Below are 13015 nucleotides of genomic sequence, written 5' to 3'. Positions count from 1 at the left end.
CTATCTTTTTTATGGGCCCCATTTGGGATGTATCTTACAAGACACCTGCAACAGCTGGAAAGACCACAGAAGTACCTCACCAAGAGGATTACTGGCCTCAGATTCCCTAGGCAGCCCAACTGAAGAAACTCCAGCTGTACTCGGTTGCATACCGCTTACTCAGAGGTGATCTCTGCCTGACATACAAGGCCATGTCCAACCCAGAATTGATGAACATGCTCCACCTAAAAAAAACAAATCCCCAAGAGCCACACGCTCTAGGGATCTAAACCTCATCACAACAATAAATAGGACGTGATGGAGGGATAGATTCCTGTCCCAGAGACTCCCCATGCTTTGGAATAGGATTCTAATCTACATTAGATAGAGCCCCTCACTAACACTCTTCAAGAGAAACCTTGACAAGTGGATGGGAAACTTACCCCGGGAATCACTGCAGTGGCTCTGATGGACAGAGGCATGGGGAACTAATCTAAGGGAGCGGTGAAAGCCAACACATTCTGGATAGGCTTATAGATGCTCTTGGGCAGATAGCCTAGTATTTACCTATGAACCTATAGTGCGCTGTTTAGATGTAGGGGGCTACAACATGCTTCTGTGTTGCTAAATTCCCAATAAGAACAGCCAAGCTCAGAGACTGCACACATTTCAGAGCACTGTTGTTGCTCTTTCAGAAAGTGCCCAATTAGAGTTTAAGAGTCAGCATTTATATTAGCCGTCTTGTCAATTTTAACAGCAAAGCTCTCATTTTGGTAAGGACAGAGGCAATTTACAAGATGACAAAATGTTGTATGGTGTGAACCAGAAGTCATGTGAGAGAACAGAGGAAATTAAAGTCTATTGCCATAGTGTAACTGGTGATGGTGGTAGTGGATGAAGGGGAGGTCCTTCAGAGAAACGTTAAATAACTTGCAGGAGCCAAATCAGTCCAAAATGGTACCAGCATTTTAAAACAGATATGCATGCAAACAACAAGGCAAAGGAGGATGGCTCAGAAGAGTTGGGGATAATCAGAATATTATTTATAAAGATGAAGTAGAAATTGAAACAGGGAAGAAGTAAAAAAATGTCTCACACACACACACACACACACACACACACACACACACACACACACACACACACACACACAAAATAACTCTTACAAGGAATGAGGGGAAACTAAACTGTTGGCTAAATAATGTCTGCAGCTTACAAACAGTTAAGAAAATGGAAAGTCTATGTAGACCACATAGGTTGTTTACCTCACATCACAACTTCTTTCCTTTTTTGGATACTGTGCCAGGCAATGAGGCAAAAACATTCAATACCAGTGACATGGATAACAGCATTCAGTTCTATTTGCTTGAGAATAACATTGCAGTATATCTATTAAAGGAGTTTGGCTAATAGAATTCTCTACTATAGGCTGTAATAACAGATGGTAACAATAAATTGTCTCTCACAAGTGCTACGAACATGTAAACTTTGCATAAAATTTTGAAACAGATGTATAATGAAGAGAAACAAAGCAGCTATGCATGAGAGAAGTAGTAAAAGAAAAGTGCAAGACTGCAGAGTTTTGGTATCATTGCTATTCATGGAGAATACAGGTGAAAAGACTTATGTGGAGCAGTCACTGAGTCATTAGAGGGCAAACAGTTGGAAGCAGACATAAAATATGATAAAGCAAAAATGAAGACATGTACTTACGACAATCCTTCTCATCTGATTTATCCTTGCAGTCTTCATCACCATCACATTTCCAGTTCAAATGGATACAGTCTCCACTGCTGCACTGAAACTCACTAGCTGAGCATCCACTGGGTCGTTCAGGCTCAATTTGACGTCCACACTTCTCTAGGGCTTCATCAGATTGGTCTGCACAGTCAGCATGGTTGTCGCACACCCACAAATCAGGGATGCAGACATTGCTGTTATTACACTGAAATTCATGAGGTCCGCAAACAGGTGGAGAACACTTCTTCTCATCGCTGCCATCCCCACAGTCGTCATCACCATCACACATAAAGACCTTGGCGATGCATTTTCTAGAACTGCACTGGAATTCGTTGGCTTGGCATGCTTTCAAAGAATAAAAATAAACCTTAGTATCCACATAGAATGCTGTGTCAAATTTTACACACTGAATAGTTTACTTTGACTTTTTTAATATTCTTGTAGGGGATCCCCATACCCATCACGTCAAACTCAAGGTGGGGTCCCATCTGACCATCATCCCCTGTAAACATAAAAGGCTACAGAATAAATACAGCATTTAAAAATTAACACTTTTTTGCATCAAGTATGAAAGCAGGTTTTGCTTTACTTTTCTTCACAAGCTCCTTGCAAAGTTCATCTTTGCCACATCTGTACCTTTATCAGAAGCAAGCTTATTTAGTGTTATAGAAACAGTTTCTAAGACCTCATTACAAGGGTTACTAGATGCTGCAGATCTACTCACTCCCAGCATTCAAGTCACTGAGTACAATCATTACATTTACACAATGCTGAAGCTGGAGTAGACTCATGAAACGTTCCCCAGTCTGATGCTGGTTCTAGGACACAGAAGGATGGAACCTTGAGTTTGCCCAATGTGAGTCAGTAAGGATTAATGACTCGGGTACTGGATACACCAGCCAAGAGTGGAAGGAGTGAGCTGCTGACACCAGTTTGCCCATCCTAAAGGGAGGACTTGCCCCAGTCCTGAAGAATGACACCTGCGGTTTACACCACAGATATAACATACTGGATGAACCCAGACTACCAGGCATTAGACAGTATCTCATGGCCTAGAGGCAAGATGCTTTAAGAAAATAGAACATTTCTTAACCTTCCAGCTGCAATCCTTGGCTCCTGTCTTCCTCATCTGATATCCTTTGACACCAGGAATTGGGACAAATAAGTGGACTATGGGGGATTGAAGCGTGAGGCTTAGAAAGAAAAGGAGAACAAAGAAAGTTGAAACTAATAAATATTATTGAATCATATAAAGAACCTTAACCATTAGTCATGAATTGTATATTGCAAGTAGGCAATTATATTAAATATGTATAAAAAAAGGTACAACTTCACTGAAATATACAAAACTCATAATAGAATCATAGGAGATTACTAGGTTATCAACCTGGGGGTCATTTTAAGCCTAGCCGTTTCAACCCAATGTACTGGTTAATACCAAAGATTGCATTTTAGTGATGACTACCCATGTTTGGGAGGGTTGTGGGTACTATCTCTGGTAAGAATTTATGGTCCCCCATCCACTTATCCAGGTTCCTATTGAACAGAGTAATTAAATTAAAAGGTGCTTCAACAAAGTATTAGTTTAAGGGCATGCACATTTATGCAACCAGCTTATTGTACACATTTCATTTTTTATATTTTTCCCCTAACAGATTTGTTTTTCCATTGAATTGTACAGGTTACATTAAAGGTGAGAAATGTTTTGAAATGATTTATTGTGGTCTCATTTTTTTATATCAAAAAATCTTTTTAAGAGGGGTGCGTACATTTTTTATATTCACTGTACCTATCCTTTCATTTGAACATGTTTTCTTGCTGTGCCATATAATGCATGCATTTTGCTTTGTTTGCTAAAATGGCCACTATAAAAAAGCAAGTTAAATTTCAGCACACAAGAGCTGCAGGTCCTACTGGACACCCTCCTCAGGACCGGTGCATTTTTAAAGGGTCATGATGGGAAACAGGAAGAGACACAGAGGTGTTGGGCATAGCAGGATTGTGACAGAGTGCCACCAGATGGTCAGGGACCTATGGCTTCAGGCAAGAACAGGACAGCTCTTCTGAAAGCCACCCTAGACAGTGGCTATACCCCTTTCACACGTATCAGACATACTGCAGACAGAGGATTAGAAACTAGTGCTAGCCTCCATCCCAGAGGAGTTCATGGTGTCCATCATAGGAATCTCAGGTGGACTTGAGGCTGGGGCCATGCATGCAAGTGCTGAGCTCCACAAGAGTGCCATGTTTCCATACCACATAACCATATCCCATCATACTATCTGCTCTACAGAGTATTTGTAGTTGTAGTTACTCTAACAGTATTTATACAGTATTAATAATACATTACTAGTAAACGTTTGACACACCACAGATGATGCCAGCAAAGAAATATCACAAAATAATGGCCACCATGCACCCACAGTGGGCAGACAGTCCTGCAGGTCAGGTACATATGTAACTGTTACCATAGCTGATCTAATGGATGGGGGGATGGGGATGGGTAAATGGACACTGATATATGCACTCTCACTGGCCCTGAGAGAGTCATCTGTGCATCTCTTCCTCATTCCCATGATGGGGAGGGCCAGGGAACCAGACAGGTGGTGCTGTGTCCTTGCCTTTCACAGGCAGTACTGATGCCACACCAGGGCAAGCACTGGTACTGCCACTAGGAGTACCTTTGATAAAGGTAGTAATGCTGGCACTTCCTCCAGCCACAATGGAACAGACTGCAGTAAGGCTGAGGGAAGAATCTTTCTTCTACAAGGTTCAACAGAAAATATCTTCCTGATGACAAAGCCCTGCCCATGTACAGCAGTGAGACATCTTACTAAAATGATCTTTACTGCACAACAGCAGTGTTTCTGTGTATGATGGGGTTGGTACTCAGGGGAGGCTATGTTCCAGCACCTCAGTACCCTAGAGAGATGGACAGAAAGAGACCTGCTGTGGATGGCCCCACAGTGTCATTGCCCTATAGGGTGACATCAGCCAGGGCTGGGATGACTGCAGCTGCCACATCCCTGGCGCACTCTGTCAGTAGGCATAGTCTTGGTCTGCAGTCAGACTGCATACAGTGCAACATACTTTTACAGCATGTGGCCGATGCAGCTCAAGTGTACTCTGACAAAAGGCAAGATGGCCTCTTTAGATAACAGAGAGCCACTATACAGTAGTTGCAGCATTGTGCCATCAGCCAAGACCGTTTTCCAATTGGTCACTGCATACTGTGTTGTTGATGGGGCACAGCTAGCTCAGGTTCGCGCCCCCAAAGATGAACAGCTGCAGCAATATTCAATGCATTGAGGGCACTGGTAGGGACCAGTCACTCACACACACACACACACACACACACACACACACACACACACACACACACACACACTGTGCTCACCTTGTGCAATTGTGCACAGATAGCCCTCAACAACTCGGAAAAACCTTGTAACCAGCTGGCAAGATATGTGTTATACACACACGACAGTCAGGCCACTCAGTGGAGCTGATCTAGGTGCCTGACTGCAGAGAGCTGCCACAAATACATGTATATATGGTAGAGGGCTGACAACACATGCAGGGCCCTTTGCTTCTCATGCAGGCCAAGTCATGGCCCCACGTGATGCATATCACATCTGAAATCTTCAAGTCATGGCCACTATGTTCTTGCACCATGATTGACACTACCTCTTAACCCTTGCTAATAATAACAGTATTGCACCCTCTATTCCAATATCACATTTTAGCATAACTACTGGACCACACTGCTAATGTTTTATGGTTATGGTTATTAACACATATGCAATTTCTTACAGCTTTCAAAATGCACCTTCATCCAAAGACGTATGGAACAATTGCATCCTGCATCTGCTGGGCTCATCAGTGCAGTGCCTTATGTGCCCCTTGTCAATGAATGGGGATGGTGATAGTGGCAGGTTCTTCCTATCCTCCTGCTGACTATCATATTCTGAATGCATCTCCAGGCTATCTAGTGTCATGTTGTGTAGGATGCAGCAGGTCAAAAACATATGGTAGGCATTCACAGGTGCAGGTATTGGAGTATGCCACTAGAGTTGTCCAAACAGTGGAAATGCACCTTTAGGTACCCCAAGATGTGCCAGATTATGCTACATCTTTGGCGATGGGCACAAAAATAGGCCTCCTATGTGGGGGCCTGTGAAGGGAGCATGGGTGTCAGGAGCCATAGTTCCAGTGGCTATTCGTCATCACCTAATAAATATCCATGGGAATATCAGCTCTGACTTCATTTCATGGTATATAGCACTGGAATGACATATATATAGGTACATCATGAATGCCCAATGGACTGGGTGTAGACAAAATAATATGCAAGCATATTAAAATACGCAAGTGTATCATCTGTAGCTGTTTTTTCTAAGGCTGCATGTCTGCCATCCATTGCAGCAAAGGTGTTTGATATGTGCAAACTGAGTGGAAGCTTCACACAGTGGGGTAAAGTTCCCACTGTGTCATTAAGATCTTTTTTTTTTTACAACAGTCAACATGTGCCAGTTGACGAGCCCGAAACTGCTGCAAGATGCAGCTAACAGATGCCTCAGAAATGCCTGTAGTCCATTATGTAGATCTTTGGAATAGGCACATGGCCAGGTTAGTTAAAGCAGGTATGAACACGGTTTGCAAAGGTATTGGTCAGTCTCTTTCGACTGCCCTTCCATTTCCTGACACAGATGGCACAGCTCATCTGTGTGATTATTTCTGCTGACAATGGCTAGTGTGACCAATACACTAGATATGAGGCCAAAAGCACCTCCTAGTACAGCAACAAGGCACTGCTGGAAGCCAGGGTGCCTTTGATGTCATGGCAATACTGATAGTTAGTATATGACTAATAAATGGCTATTATTCATTCCTTATTTATTTTATTTATTTCACATTTGTTAACCAGGTTAGTCCAACCGAGTTTCAAACAAACCCATTTTCAGTGCATAGCTGAGGGGAAAAGCCCCAGCAAACATAAGTAAAGATACAGTGACAATATACAATTATTAAATAACAATCACAATACAAAATAATTGTAAAAAAGAAAATTTTATTAAATATTTCATTGCACTGATAGTAAGCAACCCATTTTCAGTGGTGACCCAAAGGGAAAGAGCCCCAGCAAACATAAGCAAAGATAAACATACAGGACAAAAACTATTAAAAATAACCATGCAAATACGAAATTAATTATAAAGAGAAAAACAAAAGAAAAAATATGAACATTAACGGTTGCACTGATAGCAGTGATATAAATGTACTACATATAAGAGTTGAATATGTTGAATATGGAGTATTATCAACAGCTGTTACCGCATACATTTATACCCTTTTGTGCTTCCATGAAACTGTGTGTGCGCATTTCTCACACCTTATGAACTGCAAAGTTCTGGATCCCCATAATGGTAGATTTACTTGTATATTGTTTTTGCATCCATACTACTGATTCTATTTTAATGGTGTATACCCTTTCTCCTTATCTGTGAATCCTTTTGCCTTTGTATGTAATGCTAAACTCATACAATTGCAGTGTCACTGTGTTTATGAAGAAGACCTTGAGCAAATGATGTAATTCTCTTAATGTTGAGGGGAAACACTTTCTGCTTACCTGTGGCTTCAAGATGTCCATCATACCTACCCAGATCAAAAACAGAACAATGCACAGCTCTCAAATGGACAGATTTATGTCTCATATTTCTAGTCAGTCCCTCAAATAAATTTATGGTTTACTGGCAAATCACTGAGGACTGATGTCATTAATTAATGACATACAACTGAGTTTTGGACTTTGTTTCCTTCAAAAAAATGCATGCTAACACAAATCCTGTTATTCTAGCAACTTTCTAAGTTTATAAGAGCAACATTTCAAATCTGTCTAGATTTTTTGGACCTTTGTGCCCATATTTTAGGCTTTGGCCAGATTTCTTGCACTAAGAAGTTGAGAGGTATGGAATAATGAAATTCAGGAATGCCAGGGATGCAGCTTGTTGATATATCCATGGTGATTAGAAGATTTAAAACCGAAGAGCAATCATTCATCACCATTTTACTGATATCATCAAATATTTTCAGTCCTTTGACTTCATCATCAACTAAGACAACACTTTCCTGCTCATACTAAAAGAAAAAAAATATCACAAACTGCACACAAAATGCATACACAATCCTCTCAAAAAGAGCAATGACAGTGGAGCAGTAGCCTCCTGGCAGTGTGAACAATGGCTCAAGACAATTGTCACGGTTGATGTGACACCCTAGGCCCATGTGCAAAAATGAGAAAAAAAGGTTGTAGGTGGATGAACAGATACCAGCTCCCTGGAAATATTAAAGTAAAAAAAAAAAACTAAAATTAAAGAAAAAAGTAGAACAAAACATGGAACAGTACTAGTCAATCAGAAAATGGCACATTACCAGAAATAGGGACCTGAGTTTAAATATCTAAACTAAGACCGAACTAAGAAAAGGTACATAAACTATGAAAGTTACAAATCATAGCACAGAAGTCTCTACACTAATAAAGCAATAAAAAAAACACTTGACATTACAGAAAAATGTTGAAAACTACATCAAACGAGAGTAGAAAATCACTCACAAGACAACCCTTGCAGAAAAACATATGGAAGCTGTCTCTAAAACCCATTTCAACAAGTATATACTGCTGCAGAGTCAAAAGTACAAAGCACAATGAAAAAGTTGAGGTAAAAAACACACCTTTATCAAACACAAAGCTTTCAGGTACAAGACCCTTTCTCAATGATAGACACAGGTACATTAAAATCAGACATTAAATACCAAAACATCCGTGACCAGCCATGGTCATGTGACTAATACATTAAAATAATTACATTACTTATAATTTTAAGACATAAACAAGTAAAATTAGATAAAATTCATACATACATATATTTGCTTACTTTTGTGTACTTATATTTACATGCACATATATATACAAATACATTGCCTATATTACTTTAACTTAGTGTTGTATTTTTATTAGAACAGGTTTGGAAACATCAAAATTTAATCCAGGGGATGTATTGCTGCTAGCCTTACTATCTTTATTCTAATGAGCTAACACAACACATTCTATTACCCCACAGTAATAGAATGTGTTGTTAGCCCATTAGGAGGACTGTGTAATCATTTAGATAATAAAGAATATGAGTGGATAGTAAGGCTAGCAGCCAATACATCCCCTGGATTAAATTTTGATGTTTCCTTAAAACCTGTTCTAAAAATACAACACACTAAGTTAAAGTAATATAGGCAATGTATTTATGTATATATGTGCATGTAAATATAAGTACACAAAAGTAAGCAAATATATGTATGTATGAATTTTATCTAATTTTACTTGTTTATGTCTTAAAATTATAAGTAATGTAATTATCGTATTAGTCACATGACCATGGCTGCGGGTCACGTGATGTGTTGGGCATGTATTTAATGTCTGATTTTAATGTACCTGTGTCTATCATTGAGAAAGGGTCTTGTACCTGAAAGCTTTGTGTTTGATAAAGGTGTGTTTTTTACCTCAACTTTTTCATTGTGCTCTAAAACCCATTTCAACAGACAATCACACTTGCCAGAGCCCATGAGATGAATAGGAAACAGTAACTGATACAAAACAAACAAAAAATGGATAAATAAAGTATGCAGGGGTTCTAATCTAAGGGGACGGTGAAAGCCAATACATTCTGGCTAGGCTTATAAATGCTTTTGGGCAGATAGCCTAGTACCTACCTATGAACAGGTTTGCCACCTGTTTCTCTTTCTGCAGGAGGGTCCCTAACTTGGGCAGTTTGTCCTGCAAAAAGACATGAAAAAAGGCAAATTTCCTGAGATTTTAGGACAAAAATATTTTGTATTATAGTTGCATAAAACAATTATATTGGATCTGAACCACCTTAGTACAACATGAAACAGCAGAAACAACTCATATTCTACTCTACAGCAATGAGCTTTTATTTTGGCAAAAAAGTGAAGTCTTGTCCTTTGCATTAGTTGCCAGTATAGTTTTTCTACAAAATCTCATATATCCATAAGAAATCTCCCACTTTGAGAATCTGAAAAGTGGCAAGTCTAGATCTTAATAGAACAGCCACTGAGGCAGTGGGTGGGCAGTGGCCCAGTTGGTTAAGCCTGCAGATCTAGTAAGACAACCCGCATGCTGCAGACAGGAAGAGGAGGAGGCAAGTTTTGGGGAAGGGCTGCTCTATGGTAGGAATAAGTACACTGCCCAAGCCAATGATGTTAGCCTTTGCCTGCCTATGTGAAGGAGCACATGTGCAGCTCAAGGGGCATCAAGAGGAGAGAATATCCTCAGCTGTCAGGATGCTGGGGAGGATGCCGAATCCCTGAAGTCTATCGGGATGATTGCACCTCTGATGGGTTCTTGTCCTAGAGAATATGAAGGGATCCCCAACAATGGGGCTGTCTCCACCACTAGGGAATGTCCAGGCTTGAGTCCATTAGATAGAAGACTTGCTGGATGACATAGAAAAAGGAGAAAAAGATGCAGAAAAATGGATATTTCACTTATCACACATAACCCCCCCACCCCAACATGCACCACCATATTTTTCCACAGCCTAGACATGTCATCAACATAGTCATCCAGAGCTCCATCCAAAACACTAGTATAGAATCATATCTCAGCCTTAGTATGTGATACCTCTACTTTGTGTGAAATATAAAGAACTTTAAGATTAGGGAAATATGCTTCCTGACATGTGGTTTTGCTCAACATTAACTACTTTCGCAGTCTTCAAGTGTAAGACATTTGAAGACATCACTGTGTATATGTGTGTAAATCTATCCATATTCTAAATATATATATATATATATATATATATATATACATACATACATACATATATATATATATATATATATATATATATATATATATATATATACACACACACACACACATTTATTTTTTACATTACACTTGGTCAAATACAGATTTGGTTGACAAAGTATAGTGAAGGGCATTGTGTGAGAACACCAGACAGAGCGATTGCCAGTTTTGTTGACAAAAGTAAACTGCTTTGTGGTAGGAACTGGAGTCTGTGTACGAGTGTGTGTGTGTTAGGTTAGAATAGGGTAGGGTAAAGGGATACATTTTGTGTAAGTGCAAGTGTTTGTGGTTTAGGGTTACAGTAAGGGGTATGGAAAGGGTTAAATTTAGTGTATGCGAAAGTGTGTGCAGGTTAAGGTTAGGGTAAGGGTCAGGTAAGGAGAGAGATTTAGTGTTATGCATGTGCACATGTTGAGTGTCCAACCTGTGCTGTCTAATGGTACTGTTAAGGATTTTTTTCGAAGGGAATGAGCATGGTAGGGTTAGAGGGGTAAGGTTAGGGGTTGGGGCAGGGTAGAGTAGAAGGCACTAGTAAGGTAGAGGAGGGGAATCTGGCTTTGTCCTTCTCCACCTCAGTAATGCATTCTAACCCTAATCTTAACTATGCACCTTACCTTAAAAAAACTCTTTCTGTAACACTGTCACTATTTAGACAAATTCAAGCTGAATGTTTGGTAGAGTTATGGTTTGTAGATCAGAAAAGTGAATTTGTTTCCTTTTTCAACCTACTGGATTTCAGTTATATGTGTTGTGAGTATTATGAATGTTTGGCATGTTTTGGTCAAGCTTGTGCATCAATCATGTAACATATAAATTATTCATTTTATAATCGTATCTCTCTTTCCTGATAAATAGCGTGGGACAGAGAGAGATATATCTGGGACTACTTATGGTAACCAAAACACCAAAAAGGTAACAGCAATAACGTTGACCATAAAAGGTCAACAACACAAACGTCGACAGTCAACTGCAGGTGCATCAGGAAAAATCCACCCTGCATGCAAATGAAAACATGGGGAAATAAGACAAAAACATTGTTTTTTTGCAGGTAGTCAAGCCCCTCCTGGAACTCCTACTATTTGCATATAAGGCAACATTAAAAATGCACAGCCTCCTGAGGAAGGGGCATATTCCCTAACCTCAGAAACTGTCGATCAAAGTGCATCAACTAAACAAATGTCGACATTCAGGAGTTACAAAACTGGGAAGGTCGAATGCATGGTTCTCAGTGTCTGCCCATCTGAAAATGTTCGAATTCACCTTAGCGAATGCCATACCTCCCAACCATACCAATTTACTCGGTTTTTACAGAGTTTTTGGGTCCAAATGAAGGGATGCCACGATTCCCGAGTGGCACCCCTTCATTTCTGATTTATTACTCTTTTGTTTTCAATTTTCACACTGTTGGCACTGACGTCATCACATGCACGATGACATCAGCGCCGTCAGGACAACCAGCCAGTTGGAATTGAGCTGAGGGAGCTCACAATTTCCGGCTGGCCACAAATGCGAGCGGGAAGAGTATATGGCGAGATACGAGAAGATTTATGGAATCACCAGTCAGAATTGAGCTGCAGGAGTTCACTTCAGTTCTGAATGCAAGCGGGAAGAGTTTTATGGAGTGCAGAGCTTTTATGGATTATATATGCGATTGAGAGAAGCTGGAATCAGCAGAACTTGTTTGGCCACAAATGCGAGTTATCGAGAGAGCTAACGGCTCATAATGTATGAAGAGCCCTCCTATTTAAGTGCTTTATGAAGAGAGGTGTGTGTGTGTGTGTGTCTGTGAAAATGCCCCCCATTCAATATACCTGGTTGCTAGAGGTACTCAGGCTCAAACCCTGTAACTTCAGTACAGGGTAAAAAGAGCCTAAAGTCCCTAGCCACCACCACTTGTGAGCATTGCCTGGGTGTTTTGTGCTACGACTTGAGAGCTATAGTGAGAAATGAATTTGTAATCCCCCAGATATTTTCTGCTAAGAGTTACTGAGAGCTATAGTGAGAACTAAATTTGTATTCCCCCATTATTGGCTTTGTTTGTCGAGGTTTTTTGTGCTAAGAGGTTGAGAGCTGTGGTGAGAAGTGAGAAATTAATTCACAAATAATAGCCTGTAAGTTTCAGTCTTCCTATTTTTCAGGAAGCTGCTGATTTAGCATAGTGGTATGTTGCTCTGACTGTAGTGCATATGGTTGTGGGTTCAAGACTTACTAGTGAAATTCACGGTGGTAACACAAGATTTTATTCTAGCAACTTTACAAAATTATACAAGCAATGTTTAAAGTGTGTCCCTGGTTTTTGAACCTTTGCCCCCCCCCAAAAAAAAATGAAATTGAAAATGTGTGAGAAGCTGTGCAAGATGCCTATGGCTTACACTGCTGTCATTCTATTTATAGTGTGGGTGTGGAAGTAGACTT

The 13015-nt window shown here is 40.1% G+C and overlaps 1 protein-coding gene across 1 annotated transcript in view; it reads right to left on the bottom strand.

Annotated features, from left to right (window-relative positions):
* Positions 1 to 13015, bottom strand: part of LRP8 (LDL receptor related protein 8) — a 1993970-nt gene that overhangs the window by 553708 nt on the left and 1427247 nt on the right. The window contains exon 5 of the mRNA XM_044085444.1: positions 1693 to 2064. Coding sequence (XP_043941379.1) covers positions 1693 to 2064 — 372 coding nt within the window. The remainder of the gene's footprint in view (positions 1 to 1692; positions 2065 to 13015) is intronic.

Source organism: Protopterus annectens, chromosome 10.part0 (assembly GCF_019279795.1).
Source record: "Protopterus annectens isolate FY-2018-M chromosome 10.part0, PAN1.0, whole genome shotgun sequence".
Lineage (NCBI taxonomy): Eukaryota > Metazoa > Chordata > Ceratodontiformes > Protopteridae > Protopterus > Protopterus annectens.
Note: the sequence above shows the minus strand (reverse complement) of the source record. Positions and strands in the feature narration are given on the sequence as shown.